General features: G+C 37.8%; 1 protein-coding gene and 1 non-coding gene across 2 annotated transcripts; one reads left to right on the top strand and one right to left on the bottom strand.

Moving 5' to 3' along the window:
- Positions 1-19080: 19080 nt before the first annotated feature.
- LOC149492591 (small nucleolar RNA R71) lies at positions 19081-19187 on the bottom strand. The gene has a single exon (XR_016319000.1). It is a non-coding gene; the product is annotated as a small nucleolar RNA R71 (small nucleolar RNA).
- A 1054-nt stretch (positions 19188-20241) lies between these two features.
- LOC149492590 (uncharacterized) lies at positions 20242-21012 on the top strand. Its single transcript, XM_089715881.1, has one exon. The coding sequence runs from the start codon at positions 20242-20244 to the stop codon at positions 21010-21012; it is 771 nt and encodes a 256-aa protein (XP_089572007.1).
- The last annotated feature ends 4294 nt before the right edge of the window (positions 21013-25306 follow it).

Raw genomic sequence — 25306 nt, 5'->3', positions numbered from 1 at the left:
AGCATGGAGCATTTGATAAATTTTATAGACATGATGAATATTTGTTTAGGGGTAGCAAATTTTGTGTGCCTAAATGTTCTATACGTGATTTACTTGTGTTTGAATCTCGTTTGTGGGGGATTGATGGGACATCTTAGGGTACATAAGACTTATGATATGCTGAATGAACATTTTTATTAGTCTCATAAGCGTAGGGATGTAGAGAAAGTTTGTAGTTGTTTGTAGTTCTTACTTTACTTGTAGACAGGCCAAGTCTAAGTATACGCTTCATGGATTGTACATTCCTTTACCTGTTCCTAGTTCACCTTGGATTGATATATCTATGGACTTTGTGCTTGGTTTACCTAGGACTAGGCATGGTAGATACATTATATGATACAATATAGGCTATGGAGGCAAAATTAGTCAAAACGGGAAAATGTCCGGTTATGAAAATTTATAGACTGTTTAGGCTTTTTTTATTAAAAATATAGGCTTATACATTTGAGCTGGTTTAGAGTTCATTTGGGCCTATATTTATACATGGAAAATTTTATAGAGTTATGACATCATTGGGCCATTTTTGTCAATTTTGAAGTTCTTCAGCTTTTAACTCAAAACTCATATTAGGGCCCATATATTTGGGTTTATTTTATTTAAGCTTGGGTTTTAAGTGTTTTAGAGTCTATTTGGGCTTCTTTTGCTTTTTAGGAGCTTGGCCCATTGGTTTTGTCCAAAGTCTTTTTGTTTTCCTCTTTTTGATGTTAAACACTTATTAAAGGGCTGTAATGATCATCTTTGAGAGAATAGAATTTTGGATAATTTTAGATTAATGAAAGTGAGGTTTAAGCCTTCATTTATCTTTATGCATAAGGTGTTGTTTGGATTGTAATTGATTTGTTCAATTGCTATTCAGATTCAATTCCTATTTCTTATGTTTTTTAACATCTATTTCTAATTGGATTTAAAGGGGATATTCTGGATTTTCTCTTTAAGTTGTTTTGAGTTAAGTTCTTAGGTATAAGAGCAAATCACAATCATCATTGCTTAGGGGTTAATTCTGCTAGTTCAAATTGGTGGAGAGTTCTAAGCTTATTCCATATTGATCTTGGGGTTCCATATCAGTATATTTGTGGTCGTTGATAGGTTTAGCAAGATAGCTCATTTCATTCCTTATCATAAAACTGATGATGCTATTAATGTTGCTAATCTATTATTTAGAGAGGTGGTATGGTTACATGGGGTGCCACAGACTATAGTTTCTGATAGGGATGCAAAGTTCCTGTCACATTTTTGGAGGGTTTTGTGGGGTAAGCTATGTATTAAGTTACTTGATTCTAACACTTGTCACCCACAAACAGATGGGCAAACTGAGATTGTGAATAGGACTTTAGGAATCTTGCTTCGTGCTATTATGGGTAAGAATTTAAAAACTTGAAAAGACTGTTTGCCATTGATTGAGTTTGCATATAACCGTAGCATACATTCTACTTCAGATTTTACTCCGTTTGAGCTTGTTTATGGTTTTAACCCACTGACTGTGTTGGATCTTGTTCCTTTACCTTTATATGAGCTTTCTAGTTTAGATGGTGCTCAAAAGGCAGACTTGGTGAAGTCTTTACATGATAAAGTTGGAGCAAACATAAAAAAGAGGAACAAGCAGTATGCTGATAGGGCGAACAAGGGAAGGAAGAAGCTGGTGTTCGTGCCTAGAGATTGGGTTTGGGTGCATTTTCGTAAGGAGAGGTTTCCTAACCAAAGGAAGACTAAACTTGAAGATGGTCCATTTCAAGACTTGGAGAGTGTCAATGACAATGCCTAAAAGATAGACTTGCCAGGTGATAGAGAGAAAGATCTGGCGATTAGAATTGAAGATTTCAAAGTGAGAGAGAGGTGATGTTCCGAACTAGAAACCTCCTTGTTTCTGTTCAAATACGGAGTAAACCAAATCTTACTTTCCTTGTACGTTCACGCTCCCAAGAAGCTTCCGAGAATCTGAAACTTTCGTTTTCCTCTCTACAAATCTTGTTTTTTTTTTCTCGGATCCAGTCGGTTCGGTTCAAAATCAAACCAAATAACCTAAAACTGATAAAATCGAAATACATATTATAATGAACTGATCCAACCGATTATAAAAAATGAACCGAGTTGAATGGAATCATATCGGTTTGGTTTATATAAACAACAGTTTCAATTGTTAAAACAATACATCAATATATAATTCAATAAACTATATATAGAGCTTTTACAAGTTTCCAAATAAATTAGTGATTTAGCTAAACCAATAGAAACTCACCTCACTAGGTATTAAACTACTTTTAATACGTATTAGTCTTTTTATAACATGCGTTGCATTTAACTATGCTTATTATATACTAATTTTTTGTACTTCATAATTTTTTTATCTATTAAAGTATAAGTTTTTGTTTAGATTATGTGAACCCCTCCCCCAAAAATAGGCATATAGTGAATATGACTAAGGGCAGAAATGCACGTGAATGTGTGAGTCGCCACCTTGTTTAATTATTTTAGGGTAAACTAGGAAAAAACCCTAAGTTGACTCCAATTTTAATTAACCTAATTACTAGATTAATTATCCCAATGTTGAAGGCATAGTTTGCGAACCTGAGGTGGATCCCGAGACTATGTCATGCTGATTAACTAACCTAAGTGAATGAATGCTTTGCAAGGTGAACGATGTAATTGGACCAATGAAATGTTTAAGTGATTTCGACTTGCCGTTCGGGGTTAAATCCCAAATGTGCCTACGTACTTCCATTTGAATGGAAGATCAAAGTCGACGTAGTTCGATAGGCCTTTTTTAAAGGGCTTTGAATAGGTATGCTTAATGCATGAGTGTGTGTATGCTTTGTGCATTTTGTTTAGGCATTTTGCCAAAGAATTGATTGATTTGATTAGGCATTTGTTGCCAAAAGTGTTGATTTAAGGCTTTCAGCCAAAAAGATTGATTTAGGCAATTTGTTTGCCAAAAGTTGATGTGATTTAGGCAATTTGCTTGCCAAAAGTGATTATTCGAAGGCTTTTAGCCAAAATGGGTTGATTTAGGCAATTTGTTTGCCAAAAGTGTTGATTGGGCGATTGTCGCCTAAATTGATTGATTTAAGGCTTTTAGCCAAAAGATTGATTAATTCAAGGCATTTTGCTAAAGCTTCGATTTAAGCGATTTGTCGCTAAAAATGGTTAATCTTATTTATAGGCAATTTGTTTGCCAAAAGATTGGTTAGGCGATTTGTCGCCAAAATGATTAAGGGCATTTGTGCCAAAGGGGCTTTGTTGGGCGATTTGTCGCCAAAATGATTAAGGCATTCATGCCAAAAGATGATATGTAATTTAAGCAATTTATTGCCAAAGAAAAAAGTGATATTTGGGATTTGTCGCTAAAAAAGTTGATTGATTAAACTGTAGGCAATTTGTTGCCAAAACGTGATTGATTAAGGCTTTTAGCCACAATTATTAATTAATTGGACTTAAGCCGGACTGTTCAAAATAAAGGCGATTATACCATAGTCATTAATTGACTAGATACTTTAGCCAATATCGTCGGATTTAGGCTTTAACACCACGATTATTAATTAACCGGGCATTTGAGCTTAATCATATTTAATTGAGGCAGTTTATTTGCCAAATTGATGACGTGAATGCATTTATGCAGCAGTTTAATTCAGAATTAGAGTAGAAGAGAATATGTGCAACATGCTGAAATTAAATGGGCAGGGTTTCGTTATTACCTGAGTTAGTCGGCGGCCGCTTCTTAGCTTCAGTTTGAAAATTCCAGATTAAGCTCCTCGCTTGGGGAATATTAATTAAAATTAATTCAAATTAAGTGACCAAATATCACAACAGCAGAGTAATAAAAAGCCTACACTAAATGCAGAAAAGCAGTAAAAGAACCGCAAGGAGCGTAGGGGAGAAGAGAGCGTCCGTCAACACAGACCGAGTGAGTAAAACTGACGAATCAGGGCTGTATTTAAAGGAAAAAACAGGCCGGAGGGTGGGCGATGCCGCCGTGGCCGGCGGGCACCGCAGCCGTGGAGGGCGGCAGCTGCCGCCGTGGCGGCCGCCGGCGGACTTGCTAGTCTTTCCTTTCAAAGGCTTTTTCCGGGGGTTCCGTACCTCCAAAAAATATTCCGAGACCAGTTCCGCGATCCTCGTAATTTTTCGGACGTTTCAAATACCATATTGGCATACTTTCGATGAACTTTTCGAATGGCCTCCGGTCCGACCGGACTGTTCGCAGTCCCGAAAAATAGGCTTTTTGAGCCTCAAAATTTAAGTATTCACATATTAAAATAAACACAAATGGTTAATTTGTATTACTTAATTTTATTTTTATATAATAAAGCGGTCTTAAAATAAAGTTCAACACAATCCCTGCTAGATCGAATCTTTGAGTCCTTAATTTATAAATATAGATTCTTAAAATTCTAATAGGTGCCCAAAAAGAAAATTAAGGTGTCCTCAACCCTAAATCAATATTTATATACAACTATAATGAATAAATTTTTTCTGCTAGGTACAAGAAAATAAATGAGAAGCTGATCTGAATTGATAAAGATGATCATTTTGACTTACTTACCCAGTACATTAGAGAAAGAAATATATACACATATACACAAATTCTTGAAATCTCCGAAAGTGTCCCAAAATAGAAATATATAATTCTACTTTTTTTTCAAGTTTCCATATATTATTTTTTTTCAACTCCAATAGATTTAGGATATTAGAGAAAAAATATCAAGAAAATAAAAAATGCTTAATCATCAAGACGCCATATATTTATTATAAGGGATATATAAATCTCTTAAAATGATAGTAGTTACAAATTATTTAGTAATAAAAAAATAAAAAATAAAAAATTATTATTAATGAAACAACCCAAAATTTTATTTTCAGAAATTTTTCATTTAAAAAATCTTAAATATTAATTCCAACCAATGACATTATAGGACATATTTAAAATACATAAATCAATACTTTGTGAATTTATGTAACAAGATTAAAGGTAAATACATGTTATATTTGTTAAACCAAACCTTTAAACTATTTAAATTCATTAAAAATTCCTAAACCGAGAAGAAAACCAATTGAAAAAAATCGATAAGCCAATTGAAAACAAGACAAAATCTATGGTTTGGGCCAAACTGATCCTCAATTACTGAATTGTAGCTCCAAAATTTAAACATGCAAAAGGAGACTGCAACCATATCCATCAACTTCAAATAGGAGATAAAAGATACAAACAATGTAACAATATCAACTACTACTCTTACCACATCCCAAAAGTTTACCAAAGTAACCTTAGCTTCTATTGCAAATAAAACATAAAAACTTAAAACAAAAGCTATTAGCATTGACTGTTAATACCATCAATTGATTAATTCATTCACTATTCAGAACGCAATGTTGAAAGAACGAAAATGATACTCACAGTCGCTTTTGCTTAAGAACCCTCATGGCTCGAGCTTTTATAGCCTCTTGAGCTCGTCCAGGTCGGGTTTTCTTAGTCTGTTCCCTGTATCTAATGAGCTCCGCATCAAGCTTTTTGATCTTATCTTCCACTGAGTCGCCCCTCTTATTAATCTGAGGAAAGGAATCTAAATTCAACTAAACAGTCCGTAAAACATCTTGTAAACCATATTCTTTTTCCCTAAGTAACAAGAAATTATCAAATTAAACATTTCAAGTATAGAAATTAGACATAAAGGAAAAGAGAATGAACCCTATCAGAAGCGTCTTGAATAGAAGGAGGAGGTTCTTTATCTTTCTTAACCCCGAAGACTCTCCTCATATTCTTCTTCGATAGAGAGAAAGATCTGGCGATTAGAATTGAAGATTTCAAAGTGAGTGAGAGGTGATGTTCTGAACCAGAAACCTCCTTATTTCTGTTCAAATACGGAGTAAACCAAAGTTATTTCTGAAAAAATTGAAGAACAGTTACTGTTCATCGATTTCTGGAAAAATTGATGAACAGTTACTGTTCATCGATGAACAGTTACTGTTCATCGATGAACAGCTGCGTGATTTTTGCCCAGAATTCATTTTTAAGTATTTTTTACATCATTTCTTGTTTAAATGTGATTTGAGGACATATAAAATGGCCAAATATGAACAGAATATAATTTAAAGAAGATTAAATTACTAAAACCACAAATATATGTAAAGCACACAAAAATATGTAAAAATACCAAAATGTTAAAGAAATTACCTGATCCTCAGATTGAGGATTGTAAATGGATCAAATGTCTTAACAAATGATAGTTAAGATCTCCAGAAGCTTTGTTTCCAAGGATTGAAGTGTTCTTTTTTATCTTTTGATTTTTTTTTCTCTCTTTTTATGGTTTGATTCACCTAAAATTGATATCTAATGCCAATTTGATAGCCTTGCAAAGCGGGCAAATCTTGTTAGGTTATTTTTATATAAATTGCATGAATGCATGATTGTTTTTGTATATTTTACGTTTGTTCGTGTTGTTTTGCTTTAAAGTAATTTCCAGGTACAAAGTTGAAGCAAAGATTTGTTCTATACAAAAATAGGGCCAAAACAAGTTGAAAAATAGGAAGAAACCCTTGATCCAACCTTCGCGCCGCGAAGCAAGTTGCAACAAAGAAAAATGACCAAGTCGCGAGCACTATCAGAGGTCGCACGCGCAACCTACACCCAGAAGAGGAAAGTCGCAAGCGCGACATTAACACTCGCGGGCGCGAAAAGCAGGACTGAGAGTCAAAAGGTTTGCAAGAAAAACGCGCGAGCGCGCCTTCCATCTATGAATACTCAAATTTTAAGGCTCAAAAAAAGCCAGTTTTCTCGGCCGCGGCCGCCCTTAAAGGCAGCGGTAGCCGCTATCGCCGGCGGCGGCAGCCGCAGGCGACAGCGGCTGCAATCGTCTATGAATACCTCAATTTTGAGGCTCAAAGAGCCAATTTTTCTAGACTGCAACCAGTCCGGCCGGACCGGAGGTCATTCAGAAAGTTCACCGGAAGTGTGCCAATATGGTACTTGAAACGTCCGAAAAATTACGAGGATCATGGAACTGGTCCCGGAATATTTTTTGGAGGTCCGAAACTCCCGGAAAAGCCTCCGGAACGAAAAAAAAAGAAGAGAAAAAGAGAAAGGCACGCATGCCCACCCTCGGGGGTGGGCATGCCCACCCTCAAGGGCGGGCATGCCCGCCCAGTCTAGGCGGCCATGCCCGCCCAGTCTAGGCGGGCACACCCGCCCAGCTTGGGCGGCCGCTGGGCGGGCACGCCCGCCCAGCCCAGGCGGGCATGCCCGCCCTGGAGGGCGGGCAGACGCGCCCAGGGGCGCGTTTTTCCTATAAAAAACATCCCCGGGGCTCCGTTTTGACACACAGTTTGTGTTGACGGACCTCTCTTCTCCCTTTACGCTCTTTGCGATTCTTTTATCGCTTTCTGCATTCTTTATTTTATTTTATTTTATTTTATTCTGCTTTCATTTTTTCTTGATTTACTAAGTGGCCATTAAAATTCCATTTTAATTAATATTTCCCTTAACGAGGAGCTTAACCTGGAGTTAAGAAGCGGTCGGAGATTAAATCAGGTACATAAATTAGACTACGCTTATTTAATTTTAGCACTTCATGCATGCTTCTTTTCTACTCCTCTTAACTCTATAACTGCATGAATGCATCCATATCATCCACTAGGCAAATAAATTGCCTCAATCAAATAAAGATTAAGCTTAAATGCCCGATTAATTAATAATCGTGGTATTAAAGCGTAAATCTGACATTATTGGCTAAAGAAGCCTAGTTAATCAATAACTATGGTGAAATTGCCTTTATTTCGAACAGTTCTTGGCCTAAGTCCAGTTAATCAATGATTGTGACTAAAAGATCCTACTTAAACACGTTTTTTTTTATGGCAATAAATTGCCTATATTTCAATTTAATTAATCACTTTAGGCAAACAAATTGCTTATAAGTGAAAAGTTAATCTTTTATAGCGACAAATCGCTTAAATCAATAATTTGGATAAAAGCCTTTAAATAATCACTTTAAGCAAATAAATTGCTTATAAGTGAAAATTAATCTCTTTTATAGCGACAAATCGCTTAAATCAATTTCTTTTGGCTAAAAGCCTTGAATCAACCTTTGGCAACAATTGCCTAAATCAATTCATTTTGGCTAAAAAGCCTTAAATCATTCAATTTTGGCGACAATCGCCTAAACAATCAATCTCTTGGCAATAATAAGCCCAATTAATCTTTGGCAAGCAAATAAGCCCAACTTATCTTTTGGCAAGAATAAGCCCAAATCCTTTCTTTTGGCAAAAAGCCTCAAATCAACATTTTGGCACCAAGTGCCTGAAACAATCAATTCTTTGGCAAAATGCCTAAACAAAAATGCACAAAGCATACACACACTCATGCATCAAGCATCCCATCTAAAGCCCTCTAGAAGAGGCCTACCGAACTACGTTGACTTTGATCTTCCATTCAAACGGAAGTACGTAGGCACGTTCGGGATTTCACCCTGGGTGGCAAGTCAAAATCATCATAAACATTTTCATTGGTCCAAATTACCTTGCAAAGCATTCATTCATGGTTAGTTCATCAGCATGACATAGTCTCGGGATCCACCTCGGGTTCGAAGACCATGCCTTAAACATTGGGATAATTAATCTATCATTTAGGTTAATTAAAATTGGAGTCACTTAGGGTTTTTTCCTAGTTTACCCTGAAATAATTAAACAAGGTGGCGACTCACACATCACGTGCATTTCTTCCTTAGTCACATGCAATCATATGCATATGATATTTTGGGGTAGGGGTTCACAGTTTGGCGACTCTGCTGGGGACTTATGCAATCTTTTTGCATAAAGAGGATTACAATTGTTGTGTAAACTAACCTGCCCTTCTTTAGGGTATTATTTACTATGCTTTGTTTTGCAGGGTACCCTAACAGAAAAAATCCAGTATTCTTTCTTTAAGAATACGGGATAAGGAGAATTTGAACTTGATTGTACAACTAAATTAAAACATTTTTAATTTGTTGATTTGCACGATTGAGAATCTTTTTCTCCATTGCACAAAAAATGAATTTCAAATGAATTTCTTCTCTCTCTGTTCAAACTTCTGAGTCTGGATAGCAAGTAGCGCTGATCGGCAGGTCTCTTTGATTATGTCGACGGACAGCCAAAGCGTCCTCCCTGTTACCGCAAACCATCCCTAATCCTTTTGGGGGTGGCCCATGAGTATGCGTACCGTTGGACCCACGCGAAACTCTTTGTTTCACATGTGGTTAGGTATATCTATACTCAAGGTTCAAGGATCCCTTATAAGCCAATTCTCTATTTGTATCATAGCCTATAGAACCTATCCTTTAGGACTGTATGCGCCCAATGATGCTGAATCATTCCATTAAAAATGAATTATGTTGTGATGTTGTGCGCATTCACGCATTCATCCCATACTTCACAAAAAAAAAACATTTCATTTCAAAAGCTGAAAAATCACATTTTTGGTCCCTGAGACCTGAAAAATTACATTTTGGCCCCGAAGGCCCAAAAATTCTCATTTTGGCCCCTAAGGCCCAAAAATTCTCAATTTGGCCCCTAAGGCCCAAAAAATTCTCAATTTGGCCCCGAAGGCCCAAAAAATTCTCAATTGGGCCCCGAAGGCCCAAAAATTCTCAATTTGGCCCCTGAGGCCCAAAAATTCCCAATTTGGCCACAGAGGCCCAAAAATTCACAATTTGGCCCTTAAGGCCCAAAAATTCTCAATTTGGCCACAGAGGCCCAAAAATTCACAATTTGGCCCCTAAGGCCCAAAAATTCTCAAATTGGCCCCTGAGGCCCAAAAATTTCCAATTTGGCCACAGAGGCCCAAAAATTCTCAATTTGGCCCTTAAGGCCCAGAAGTTCACATTCTTGGCCACAGAGGCCCAAAAATTCCCAATTTGGCCTAAGGCCCAAAAATTCACATTTTGGCCCCTAAGGCCCAATTTTTTTTTTTTCTTGAGAACTTAGGGCCTTTCGAAAAGTCGAGGTGTCCAGCCCTAAGCACTCCACCTTACATATCACACCCCATTGGGTCCTACCCTAGGTGTCCTAGCATACCAACACTACCCTACCTCACATAACCTATGAAAACACCTTATATAGGATAGTCTAATCATTTTGACTATGTCCTTTTACAGGTACCCCTCCAAAGATCACCTGTACCCGAAACACCAACTGAGCTCTCACCCACAAGTCCAACAACCCCGACTGCACCAATGGCATCACTCACTGACATCCAAAACCTCATCGAACAACTGGAAGCCAGAATGGAGGCTAGAATGAATGAGGCATTGGCTGCCCAGAGGACTGTCCTAATAGCTGAACTAGGCGGTGGTAATGGAAATGGGGCTTCCGCCGGGGGAAGTGGACCTACTACCTCTAATCAGGGTCCTGCTGCTGAACCAACAAACCCTGCCCTTAACCTGGATGACATGCCCTCCAGAACTGCTTCTGAGCTGGAAGCTCAGAAAATGAGAGAAAAACTAGAACTCCTGGAAAGGTCTATTACTGCTCTTAAGACACACAAGGAAGTAGTGGACATGGACTCCTTGTCCTTGTTCCCTGAAGCAAGACTGCCCACGAAGTTCAAAATGCCCAACATGGACAAGTTTGATGGAACCACTTGTCCCAAAACGCACCTGAAAATGTATGTGGGTGCCCTCAACCCGTTTGGCCTGAACAGCGAGCTCCTTGCTCAGTTGTTTCAACAATCACTCACTGGTGCTGCTTTGAGATGGTTTGTCAGCCTAGACCGGTCTAAAATGAAGACCTGGGAAGACATCTGTAATGCGTTTAATACACAATACCATTATAATATCGAAGTGGATGTTACCGGGAGGGAGCTGGAAACCACTAGACAAAAGAAAAACGAGCCCTTCTCCTCGTTCCTTTCGAGGTGGAGAGCCAAAGCTGCTCAAATGATCAACCGACCCTCTTAACAAGAACAAGTTGACATAATAATCAAGAATTTACTGCCTGTCTACCAGTCACAGCTTCAAACACAGTACTTGCCTACGTTCCAATCGCTCATTGCGACTGCAACTAAGGTGGAAGACTTAATCCAGTTGGGTCAACTCAAAGAATACTCATACAAGAAGCAGAATCATGCTGGGTCCAGTGAGACAAATGAAATAGCCAGTATAATCCCCACGAATCCTTTACGTGTTGGGAATTTGGGAAGCAATCAGCCAAAGAGGCAATATACTGATCTCGGCATGCCAATCCTTTTGGTGTTCCGAGAAGCAGTGAAAGCAAATTTACTGAAGCCCTTAGAAGCAAGGCCATTACCAAACCCCCTGCCCCGGAATTTCAAAGCCAATGAATACTGTGAGTACCATCAAGGACATGGGCATAAGACCGAATCATGTTGGACTTTGAAAAACCGTCTACAAGACTTGGTTGACAATGGGTCCATCATCCCCAAGAGCAAGCTGAATATCAACCAATCCCTTGCCTAACCATGGGATTAATGCAAAAAAAATTGCTGAACAAGAATCGTTCGATCCTTTCGAACTTTTCTTAGAAATGAATGAAGTTTGTGTCTGAGAAGGTTGAGATCAAACCTCCAAAAGAACAAAGGAATTGTTCAAGACCAACAACAACATGTCTGATCGATTTAAGCATCGAGAAGAACAAAGTCACTTCAGTCAATCCAATCCTAGTCCATCACAGTTTACCTGGAGTCTATCTTTTAGGGTCTAGTCTTTTCTTTTCATTTTCATTTCCATTCAAGTTTTCATTTGTAAATCTAAGTGTCTTTTGTACACAAATGTTGTTTTATCAATAAAAAGGGAGCAGTTTACGTTCCAAACCATGTTTATACTCTTTCCTTTCCTGTGAAAGCAAAAAAAATCGAAAAAATAATAAAAAATGATGATAAAAAAAAAAGATAATAAAAATTGGCAAAGAAAAATGCATTCATCCTTTCATTTGCTCTGCATCAATCAAAGCTGGGGGCATCCTAAGAAGCACCGTCAAAAGGGAAGTTTTGAAGGGTAATCATGGAAAGGATCCAGCAAAGGGTACACAAGACTTCAAACAGTACCGAGGCAAAGCCGATTGAAGGGGTTAAGGCCAGAATGGTTTCTCCGAAAACCCAGGAATGGAAGATGCTCCGACAGAGAGGTGTCTGAATTTTGAGCTTAAAAGCGACAGAATAAAGAAGTTATTGGATTGGGTCTGCACGAAGTCGCAATGCAATCCATACACTACTCAAGTCATCTCAGAATCAAGTTGCCTCGAAATTCTTTATGGAGAGGCTGCTTCTAAACAAGCAAAAGAAAAAAATGGGTCAAAGGAACTTCTGCGTAAAAGAAAGAAATCAAGGACAAAGCTACAGGAAATCAAGTTGTCAAAAACGGGTCAACTGCAAGCTCTCCGTTAAATTCAAGCCCATCAAGGGTAGATGACAAATCATTTCAGCCATAAGGACAAAGACCAAGCGGCTGCTCACATTTTGAAAAAGCAAGTTAAAAGAAGCAGTCATTTCCACAAATTGGATGACAACAAACACCTTGAAAATCAAGCGCCAAGCATGGCACAAGTACAAGTGTCCTTATAAACAAGGATCATTTCTCAAGGAAGAGTCTCCTCAAAATTCCTTATGGAGAGGAGAACCATTGAGGAATAAGTTTCAAATTCAGAGTAAGATAAAGTTCAAGAAAAGGAATCAAATTAACCTCAAGAATTCAAACATGGCGAAACCACAAACTCAAAGCATAAAAGCTTCTTCAACACTCAAGCCACTCAAGTTACCACCACAATGTGGGTATTCAAAACTCTTTGTGATGAATACAAGTCATATTTCAGTCAACCAGTGGTAAAACCACTACAACAACAAAGTCAGATTCGCCTAGAGCTCGAGTCCATAAGTTGATTCAACATCATCAAAGCCGGGAATGAATCCCGTAAAGACATCCAGCCGGGAATGAATCCCGCAAAGACATCAAGCCGGGAAGGAATCCCGCGAAGAAATCAAGTTAGAAATGAATTCTGCATCAACATCAAGTCGGGAAGGAATCCCGCAAAGACATCAAGCCGGGAAGGAATCCCGCGAAGAAATCAAGTCAGAAATGAATTCTGCATCAACATCAAGTCGGGAAGGAATCCCGCGAAGAAATCAAGCCGGGAAGAAATCCCGCGAAGAAATCAAGTCAGAAATAAATTCTGTATTAATATCAAGTCGGGAAAGAATCCCGAAGAAATCAAATCGGAAATGAATTCCACAATCAGCATTAAGTCGGAATTGGCTTTTGCCCCAACAGCAAGTCGGAAATAAATTCCGCACCGAGACGGAAAGGAATTCCGCACTAACATCAAGTCGGAGATGAAATTCGCACCAGCCGAGGACGGAGTTCACATCCCGGAAGGAACTACGAAAGACCTGATTCTCCCCATCCCCCGAAGAGTTCTTGGAGATACGTAGGCAGCCACAAAGGCGCGGTCACAAACATAAGTCTGCATCATAAAAAGCATTTTCTCTTTGCCAATATAAAATAAAATATATAATAAAAATAGTAAAAAAAAAAGAGAAGAAAAGAAAAATAAAAGCTGGAGTTGAAAACCCGAAAGGGCGGCTTCAGGCAAGAATTGAGCCTGCTAGGCTGAAAACCCGAAAGGGCGGTCTAGGCAAAAGTTAGGGCAAAGAACCTGCTAGAGTCGAAAACTCGAAAGGGCGGCTACTAGGCAAAAGTTAAGGCCAAAAAACAAAAAAAAATTAAAAAGAAAAAAAAGAAAAAAAAGTGCTTTCATGAATTCTTTTAGAGAGTCAATTTTTTTGTAGGACAAACAGCAAAGTGTGTCCTTAAATCATTTTTCCAGGGATCACTGAGTTTCCTTCGAGTCAAAATCCACTACAAGACAAAATTTGAGTCTCTAAATCGAGTCTCCAATGGGTCTCTGAAATCAAGTCTCCATCACCAGTGGTCATTCCACAACGAGTCACAAAAATCGAGTCATTCTCAAAAGTTCGTTTTGAAAGAGTTACTCTTTGAGTCATTCCTCTAAAAAAAAGAGAGAGAGAGGAAAATGTCAATTCAATCCCCGGGATTTCCAAAACAATCCCTAAAAAAAAATGTCAAACATAATCATTGAGAGGTAATTCTTTAATACCTCATCTCCACTCGGACCATCGTTTCTTCGATCCTTTTCAGACGAGCGATGTCATCCACATTGTCCATTTCCTCAGTGGCCTTGTTCTCCTTGATTCCTCAATCGATTGGACAAGTACAACACCAATGTTTTGAAATATTCCATGGTCAGCACCATTCTGGGGGGGCAAGAAGTGATAAGAACCTTCACCATTCTCCCATCACAGAAGTAATCACGGAATTTTTAGTCTTTCATTCCAGCTAATAAGGGCATCAATTCTCTCAAGCAGGGGGCAAAATCCTCCAAGTCGGATTCAGGGGCAAGTGTTATAAAAAAAAAACATACACAACCCAGGGTGGAACCCAACCATCGTCAATCTCTTTTACACAAACCCAGGGTAGAACCCGATTAATGGTTAACCTTTTGTTTTACATAAAACCTAGGGTGAAACCCTAACCAATAACCAACCATTTTTTCATCCAAAACCAAGCCATTTGATCATTTCAACTTTAGGTGGACCCTTGGTTCTCAAAGAAAAAAAAACAAACATAAAACAAATCTCTTTTCAAGCCCTCATTAAGAGGCAAAATCTCTTTTCAAGCCCTCATCAAGAGGCAAAACATCTTTTCAAGCCCTCTAAGAGGCAAAATCTCTCTTCTCAAGCCCTCATTAAGAGGCAAAACATCTTTTCAAAGTCCTCTAAGAGGCAAGATCTCTTTTCAAGCCCTCATTAAGAGGCAAAACATCTTTTCAAGACCTCTAAGAGGCAAGATCTCTTTCCAAGCCCTCATTAAGGGGAAAACATCTTTTCAATTCCTCTAAGAGGCAGAATTTCATTTTAAGTCCTCAGAAAGGCAAAAACATCTTTATGTTGTAAACATAAATCCATGCATTTGATCATTTTATTTCAAAGAGAAAACCCACGGCAGGGTTTCCTCCTCTGCCCATCCTCAAAATTTGCTCCTTCAGATAGCCACTGGCTCTCATAAATCATTTTTATGATAGCCAGTGGGGGGGCAACTGTGAATACTCAAATTTTAAGGCTCAAAAAAAGCCAGTTTTCTCGGCCGCGGCCGCCCTTAAAGGCAGCGGCTGCAATCGTCTATGAATACCTCAATTTTGAGGCTCAAAGAGCCAATTTTTCCAGACTGCAAACAGTCCGGCCGGACCGGAGGTCATTCAGAAAGTTCACCGGAAGTGTGCCAATATGGTACTTGAAACGTCCGAAAAATTAGGAGGATCACGGAACTAGTCCCGGAATATTTTTTGGAGGTCCGAAACTCCCGGAAAAGCCTCCGGAACGAAAAAAAAAGAAGAGAAAAAGAGAAAGGCACGCATGCCCACCCTCGGGGGTGGGCATGCCCACCCTCAAGGGCGGGGACGCCCGCCCAGCTAGGGCGGGCATGCCCGCCCCGTCTAGGCGGCCATGCCCGCCCAGTCTAGGCGGGCATGCCCACCCTCAAGGGCGGGCATGCCCGCCCAGCTAGGGCGGCCATGCCCGCCCAGTCTAGGCGGGCACACCCGCCCAGCTTGGGCGGCCATGCCCGCCCAGCGTGGGTGGGCACGCCCGCCCAGCCCAGGCGGGCATGCCCGCCCTGGAGGGCGGGCAGACGCGCCCAGGGGCACGTTTTTCCTATAAAAAACATCCCCGGGGCTCCGTTTTGACACACAATCTGTGTTGACGGACCTCTCTTCTCCCTTTACGCTCTTTGCGATTCTTTTATCGCTTTCTGCATTCTTTATTTTATTTTATTTTATTTTATTCTGCTTTCATTTTTTCTTGCTTTACTAAGTGGCCATTAAAATTCCATTTTAATTAATATTTCCCTTAACGAGGAGCTTAACCTGGAGTTAAGAAGCGGTCGGAGATTAAATCAGGTACATAAATTAGACTACGCTTATTTAATTTTAGCACTTCATGCATGCTTCTTTTCTACTCCTCTTAACTCTATAACTGCATGAATGCATCCATATCATCCACTAGGCAAATAAATTGCCTCAATCAAATAAAGATTAAGCTTAAATGCCCGATTAATTAATAATCGTGGTATTAAAGCGTAAATCTGACATTATTGGCTAAAGAAGCCTAGTTAATCAATAACTATGGTGAAATTGCCTTTATTTCGAACAGTTCTTGGCCTAAGTCCAGTTAATCAATGATTGTGACTAAAAGGTCCTACTTAAACACGTTTTTTTTTATGGCAATAAATTGCCTATATTTCAATTTAATTAATCACTTTAGGCAAACAAATTGCTTATAAGTGAAAAGTTAATCTTTTATAGCGACAAATCGCTTAAATCAATAATTTGGATAAAAGCCTTTAAATAATCACTTTAAGCAAATAAATTGCTTATAAGTGAAAATTAATCTCTTTTATAGCGACAAATCGCTTAAATCAATTTCTTTTGGCTAAAAGCCTTGAATCAACCTTTGGCAACAATTGCCTAAATCAATTCATTTTGGCTAAAAAGCCTTAAATCATTCAATTTTGGCGACAATCGCCTAAACAATCAATCTCTTGGCAATAATAAGCCCAATTAATCTTTGGCAAGCAAATAAGCCCAACTTATCTTTTGGCAAGAATAAGCCCAAATCCTTTCTTTTGGCAAAAAGCCTCAAATCAACATTTTGGCACCAAGTGCCTAAAACAATCAATTCTTTGGCAAAATGCCTAAACAAAAATGCACAAAGCATACACACACTCATGCATCAAGCATCCCATCTAAAGCCCTCTAGAAGAGGCCTACCGAACTACGTTGACTTTGATCTTCCATTCAAACGGAAGTACGTAGGCACGTTCGGGATTTCACCCCGGGTGGCAAGTCAAAATCATCATAAACATTTTCATTGGTCCAAATTACCTTGCAAAGCATTCATTCATGGTTAGTTCATCAGCATGACATAGTCTCGGGATCCACCTCGGGTTCGAAGACCATGCCTTAAACATTGGGATAATTAATCTATCATTTAGGTTAATTAAAATTGGAGTCACTTAGGGTTTTTTCCTAGTTTACCCTGAAATAATTAAACAAGGTGGCGACTCACACATCACGTGCATTTCTTCCTTAGTCACATGCAATCATATGCATATGATATTTTGGGGTAGGGGTTCACACCATCTCCGCAGGCGCGAGTAAGCACTTTTGAGAGGCAGAAGGTTTGCCAGCAAAAGTCGCGAGCGCGACTTCAACATGCGCGAGCGCGAAAAGAACTTTTGAGAGGCAGAAGCACTTGGAGCAAAAGTCGCGAGCGCGACCTTTACAAGCGCGAGCGCGAGTTGAGATTTCCAGAAGACATAAATGATGCCTTTTCATCAGAGGATCATATCTTTCCATGCAAAGGTTAGGACTCTTCCCAAGAGAAGTCACCTCAAGCACCTCGTGGCCAACCAATCACTACAAAAACCACCATCACTCTCTTCCTCTATAAATAGCAATCAAATTGAAGCAAAACGAGAGACAGACTTATAGAATTGATTCTTATTCAGAATTGGATTTACAAAACACTTGGATTGTATTAGGAGAAGTGTGTTAGTAGTACTTAGAGCAAGATTGACGAGAGTCACTTGTTATTGATTGTGCCAAGAACACCAAGAAGTTCCTCGAGGTGTGACACCCTCCGGAGGCTTGAGTTAGATTACTTCTTTCTCTTGTTTTATAGACTTGTTGTATGTTGTTCTTCATAACTCTTCTATGCAAAGCACAATATTAATTGGTAATATTCAATAGAAATTATTTAAGTTATCTTTTGATCTTTGTTTAATCAAAGTTACTAGATTATATTCTCAGAAGGAATTAGTTTAGTAAAGATCAAAGAGATTTAATTCATTGAATTGAGTTTACATATGCACATTTCACTTATTTCTGTTGAAATTAAATCTGTCTTATTGAAATAATCAAAGAATAAGAATTAGGTTTAATATTTAACAAAGTAAGGTTTCTATTATAAGTAGAAATATTTATAATAGATAGTATGATTCTATACTAAGAAGTCGAGTTATATCATACCATATGTGGTTAAAGAGTTCTTTATTGTATATTACAAGCTTTTGAATAGAAAAGAGAAAATCCTGTGCACGATTAATTATTCTAAGTATTTTACTACACACACTTGTCTTTGTGATTAATTATTCTAAGTATTTGACTTGTCTTTTAAATTAATTAAACATTAGCCTTAGCATAAAAAGAAATCAATCACTTCTGTATTTATATTTCTGTAAACACATCATTAGGAATAAAGTAGCAAGTGGACTCAACCCGTTCCTCATGGGATCGATCTTTTATTACTACGTTGCGATCCGTATACTTGCGGGAACTCAAAAGAGACGCAACAAGCTTTTGGCGCCATTGCCGGGGAACGGTGTTCTATCATTTAACGAAATATTCTTATTTGTGATTTGCAGTTTATTTTAATTAAGATACATACTTATAGTTGATTCAAAATTTTGCAGGAACACATAGTTTACATAACTCATATGCCAAGTACCAGATCTTCAAACAGTGAATTGGAGGATTATCAGCCTGAGATTGAACAATTTCTTTCACAACGAAAAAAGGAGAAGAAAAGAAGAAATTCAAGAATCATGGGTCATGGAAATCCGCCACAGAGGTTGATGGACTTTGTGACTCCAAGTTTAAATGGTTCACAAAAGGGAGTAGTACGTCCACCGGTAAATGCTAACCAGTTTGAGATTCAACCTGCTTTATTACAAATGCTCCAAAATAGTGTTCAGTTCTACGGATTGCCAAATGAGGATCCTAACTCGCATATAGCCAGTTTTCTTGAGATCTGTGATACATTTAAAATGAATGCGGTACCAGCAGATGCTATCAAGTTACGTCTATTTCCTTTCACATTGAAAGACAAGGCAAAAGCTTGGTTGAATTCATTTAACACCAAACTCTATCACTACTTGGGAAGAACTAGCCCAAGCCTTCCTGTCTAAATATTTCCCACTAGCAAAAACTGCTAGGCTTATCAAAGAAATAACCTCATTTACCCAACATGAAAATGAATCCCTATATGAGGCATGGGATCGCTATAAAGAGCTCCAACGAGTTTGCCCACACCATGGCCTTCCCTAAAATATATTGATTCAAACTTTCTACAATGGGGTGACACCTTCTACAAGAGGAACTATAGATGCTATGGCAGGAGGATCATTAATGAAGAAGACTACTAATGATGCAATTGAGTTACTAGAAGAGATGGCCAACAATAATAGCATATGGCCAACCGAAAGAACTCAGGTAAGTCATTCTACTGTTAGTAATGAGTCTTCATCTTCTTCAAAGAATTCAGTAAAAAAAGTGCATGAATTAGATCCTTTAACTATGATGCAAGCACAGATTTCTGCTTTGTCTTATAAAATTGATAACTTAAACATAAGTAAATCAACATCCCTTACTTGTGACAATTGCGGTCAAAATGGGCATGTGTCAAATGAATGTAATTATAAGCATCCGGTTATGGAGGAACAAGTGAATTATGTCCAAGGACAAGTTCGCGGTCCATATTCGAATACTTATAATGCTGAAAATCGTAATTACCATAACTCTTTTTGGAGAAACCATGATAATCAAGATAGGGGAAATCAGGGTAGTCAATATCAAGATAGACTAGGACAATTGACTAATAAAATTGATAAATTTCTGGAGGGATTTAACCAAAAGATGAGTAGTCAGGATGATAGCTTTAAATGGTTAGAATCAAAGTTTGACAAGTTATTCAAAAATCATTCATCATCTATACATAACTTGGAGGTACAAGTAGGGCAGCTTGCAAATGCTATTTCCTCACGTGAAGTAGGAAATCTTCCTAGTAATATAGAAAAGAATCCTAGGGAGAATGTGAGCGCCATTGCCTTACGAAGTGAAAAAATAGTAGATAAAATAGTTCCTTCGGGTATTGATGCTAATGTTTTGAATAATGCAACTGTGGAGCCGATTGGTGAACCGAGCATTGAAGTAAACAGTGCAGGATCAAGAGAACAAGAAAAAGGAAAGGATAAGGAGTAGGACAATGTTAAAGCTTATCAATCTAGGCCACCTTTTCCGCAAAGGCTCAAGAAGCAGGAGCAAGATAAGCAGTTCTTAAATTTTATTGATAAACTGAAAAATTTGCATATCAACATGTCACTCATGGAAGCTATAACACAAATTCCAAACTACGGTAAGTTCCTTAAAGAATTGATCTCAAAGAAACGTAGTTGGGAAGATGTTTCAACAGTCACTCTAACTGAGGATTGTAGCTCCATAATCTCAAGTAAGTTACCTACTAAACTCAAAGATCCAGGAAGTTTCACTATACCATGCAAATTAGGTAAAGTAGATTTTCCTAGATGTCTTTGTGATTTAGGAGCAAGTATTAATTTGATGCCATTATCTCTTTTTAAGAAATTGGGATTAGAAGATGAAGTTAAGAGAACTAATATGGTTTTACAACTTGCTGACCAAACTATTAAAAGACCATATGGTATCATTGAAGATGTACTTGTTAAGGTTGATAAATTTATTTTTCCAACTGATTTCGTCATATTTGACTTTGTTTATGATAAAAATTGTCCTCTTATTTTAGGAAGACCATTTATGAACACGGGGAGGGCATTAATTGATGTTTCAGAAGGAAAATTAGTCCTTAGGATAGGTGATGATGTCATTGAATTCCATATAGACAAAGCTATGAAATATCCTATGGATGAGGGAAATTGCATGAGAATTGATATAGTTGATGCATGCATACAAGAAATATTTGCCTTAGGAGATAATGAAAAATTTAAGAAAGAAAATGTCAATATTGAAGAAGAGGAGTTTTTAAATTTAAGACCTGAAATGTTACTTAGGGAGCATGAGCCTTTACCACCATCAATAGAAAGACCACCAATATACGATATGCTTTCTTAGGTAAAGATCACACACTTCCTATTATTATTTCTAACAAATTAACTGAGGATCAAGAAAATGATTTATTAAAAATTGTTAGAAATAGGATTAAGAGTATAGGATGGCAAATTTCTGACCTTAAGGGGATAAGTCCAAATCGAGTCATGCATTACATCAATCTTGAGGATGGACATATACCTAAGGCAGAAAGACAAATGAAAGAAGTAGTAAAGAAAGAAATTATCAAATTACTAGATGCAGGAATAATATACCCAATTTCGAATAGCCAATGGGTTAGTCCAATTCAATGTGTGCCTAAAAAGGGAGGAATGACTGTAGTAAAAAATGATAATGGTGACCTAATCCCTACTAGGACCACTACAGGTTGGAGGGTATGTATTGATTATAGAAAACTCAATTCAGCCACAAGAAAAGATCATTTTCCATTACCATTCATAGATCAAATGTTAGAAAGAATTGCTGGTCATGCTTTCTATTGTTTTCTCGATGGATATTCGGGATATTTTCAGATTTATATCTTTCCAAATGACCAAGAGAAAACCACATTTACTTGTCCATTTGGTACATTTGCACATAGACGCATGCCTTTTGGTTTATGCAATGCACCTGCAACATTTCAACGATGCATGACCGCGATTTTTAATGACTACATAGAGGAAATTATGGATGTCTTCATGGATGACTTTTCTGTTTATGGTGATTCGTTTGAAAGTTGTTTGAAAAATTTAGATCTTGTATTATCAAGATGTGAAAGTGCTAACTTGGTTTTGAATTGGGAGAAATGCCACTTTATGGTTGATGAGGGCATTGTTTTAGGGCACAAAATAAGTAAGGAAAGAATCCAGACAAATAGGGCAAAGATAGAAGCTATAGAAAAGTTACCACCTCCTACTACGGTTAAAGGTATAAGATCTTTTCTAGGCCATGCAGGATTTTATAGAAGATTTATAAAAAATTTCTCTATCATTGCTAAACCTTTAACTAACTTACTTGTTAAAGATGCATCTTTTGATTTTTCTCCAGAGTGTTTGGAAGCTTTTAATACTTTAAAGAATGCATTAGTAAGTGCGTCTATTATAGCAAAACCCAATTGGGCATTACCATTTGAAATAATGTGTGATACTAGTGATGTTGCTGTTGGTCGTGTATTAGGCAAAGACATGAAAAAATATTGCATGTGATATAATATGCTAGCCATGTTCTAACTAGTACTCAAATGAATTATACAACTACTGAGAAGGAAATGTTGGCTGTGGTATATGCATGTGACAAATTCAGATCATATTTACTAGGAGCCAAAGTCATAATCTATACTGATCATTCTGCATTAAAATACCTGTTTGCTAGAAAAGATGCAAAACCACGTCTTATTCGATGGGTATTATTATTGCAAGAATTTGACATTGAAATTAGAGATAAAAAAGGTTCTGAAAATTTAGTTGCAGATCATTTATCACGTTTGGAAAATGAAGAAGGACCAATAGGAGAAACTACAATTATAAATGAAAGTTTTCCAGATGAGAATTTAATGTTAGTACAACATGTTCACACACCTTGGTATGCAGACATTGCAAATTTTCTAGCTTCTAACATCATACCTCTAGATATGACTTATGCACAAAAGAAGAAGTTCTATGCAGATGCTAAAAATTTCTTATGGGACGAACCATTCTTGTTTAAGATATGTATGGACGGTATGATTAAAAGGTGTGTAGGTGAAACAGAAATACAAGATATACTTATGCATTGTCACTCCAGTCCATATGGAGGGCATCATGGAGCAAATAGAATGGCTTCAAAAGTTTTGGAAAGTGGATTTTATTGGCCTACTCTATTCCAAGATGCTCGTATATTTGTCTCTCGTTGTGACAGGTGTCAACGGGTTGGCAACATAAGTCAAAAAGATGAAATGCCTTTATCCAACATACTCGAGGTAGAGATATTCGATGTATGGGGAATCGACTTCATGGGACCATTCCCTATTGCATAAGGTAAAAGTTATATCTTAGTAGCTGTTGACTACGTTTCCAAATAGGTGGAAGCACAAGCTTGTGTCACAAACAACGCCAATACAGTGGTCAAATTCTTAAAAGCATTATTTACCAGATTTGGGGTTCCAAGAGCAATCATAAGTGACCGAGGTACGCACTTTTTAAATAGATCATTTGAAAGTCTTTTGAGGAAATATGGAGTACATCACAAGGTGTCTACCCCATATCATCCACAAACTAGTGGTCAAGTGGAAATTTCAAATCGTGAGCTTAAGTGGATTTTGGAAAAAACTGTCAATTCATCACGTAAGGATTGGTCACTTAAACTCGATGATGCACTTTGGGCATATAGAACGGCATTTAAGACACCGATTGGGATGTCTCCATACCGTTTAATTTATGGCAAAGCATGTCATCTACCTCTAGAATTAGAGTATAACGCATACTGGGCAATAAAGTCTTTGAATTTTGATTTAAGCAAGGCTGGTTACAAAAGGAAACTTCAGTTAAATGAACTTGATGAGATCAGATTATTAGCATATGAAAATGCCAAGTTATATAAGGAAAGAACTAAGAAATGGCATGATAATCAAATTCGAATCAAATCATTTAAGGAAGGAGACCAAGTGTTATTATTTAATTCAAGACTACGCCTATTTCCTGGAAAATTGAAGTCCAGATGGAGTGGACCATTTGAAGTAATCAAAGTTGCAGAACATGGAGCATTAGAATTGAAGAATCTATCTAATGGTTCTACATTTGTGGTAAATGGACAACGGTGTAAGCTTTATTTGGGTAATAGGATTGATGACCCACCACAGGTAACATTTTGAGTCGAATTCATAAGTATGTATAATTTCAATAACTACTTAATATACTTTGTTTATTATAATGTATTATTTGATTACTTGTCTTTAATTTTAAAAAATAATAATAAAATATATATATATATATAATAATAATAATAACTCATCAAAAATCAAGTATGCAGGAAATTCTATTTTTGCAGGAAACCAAACTCGCGAGCGTGAACAAAAGAAAGCGCGAGCGCGAATATTGCAAAAAAGAGACAGAAGCTTTTTAACCCACATTCACGAGCGCGACATTCATCTGCTCGAGCGCGAATTCTCCACAAAGGAAGTCAGAAGCTTCAAGGTCCCGATTCGCAAGCTCGACAAATATGAAGCGCGAGCGCAAGTTCTCTGCAAAACAAGTCAAAAGCAAGGAGATTCACTCTCGCGATCGCGATAATACCAAGCACGGGCGCGATTAGGGCACAACAGAGGACAGAGACTAGGCAAGAACCATTCGTGAGCGTGAATTTCATACGCGATCGCGACTCCAAAAAAATTCCTGGCGCGATTCCACAAATTTTTGGCGCAACTTCCCAACGGTCAGAAATTCTCAACTGCCCTTTCACATTCACATCAATTCTTCTCTTTTCCAAGGCATTCAAACCTGCAAAAACTGTAAGTAACCTTTCAAATCCAATCAAAACTCTTCCTTTTCAACTTCCCCATTAACTACTTAACCCTATCCTTCCCTATATTCATCTATATAAGAAATTCAATTCCCTTCTTTAAAACCCCCAAAACTCTGTCACTACAAAACCAATTCCCAGCAACCCTCTTTTCTGCGTATCCTAAACGACAATATCTCCATCCACACTCACACCATGCCATTCAAGCAAAAAGCCATAAAGAACGAGGAAGGATCCTCCTCCTCTGCACCAGCACGAAAGGATTTGGCCACCAGATATAAGGCTCCTTTCCCCATATATACTATGGAGGAAGGGGAACGCTACACCCGCCTTGCCAAGTGCAGTTTCACAGGTATGTACCTTCTTGACCAACCCTTTTTACAAACTACTGGCATTTTAGAAAAAGTGTAGGAATATTTGAAAACTCTAAATTTTGAAATATTTAGTCAATTACAAATTCCTGAAAATGCTAAATTAAGTTTAGAGTTATTGACTATTATTGATTGGGTGGATGATAATGAAACGGCCATCAAATTTAGAGTGGATGGAGAGGAATTAACTGTGGGTTACGATAAAATGCACGAATGGTTAGGATTCCCCAAAAGTGGATGTGCTGCTAAACCGAAAGGTTGGAATGCATCTTCCATTTGGGAAATACTAACGGGGTAATCAACTTTTACTCCACGAAATGCTGGAAATAAATGGATAAAAGATGAGAGTATTTTATACCTGCAGAAGTATTTGTGTTATGCCTTGTTTGGACGGGTGGAAGCATCCAAAGTCCAAACAAGAGACTTGTTTGTGTTGGACTGTATTTTGCAAG

This window comes from Jatropha curcas, chromosome 11, assembly GCF_041381405.1.
Source record: "Jatropha curcas cultivar XTBG-Jc1 chromosome 11, XTBG_Jcur_1.0, whole genome shotgun sequence".
NCBI classification, from domain to species: Eukaryota; Viridiplantae; Streptophyta; class Magnoliopsida; order Malpighiales; family Euphorbiaceae; genus Jatropha; species Jatropha curcas.
Note: the sequence above shows the minus strand (reverse complement) of the source record. Positions and strands in the feature narration are given on the sequence as shown.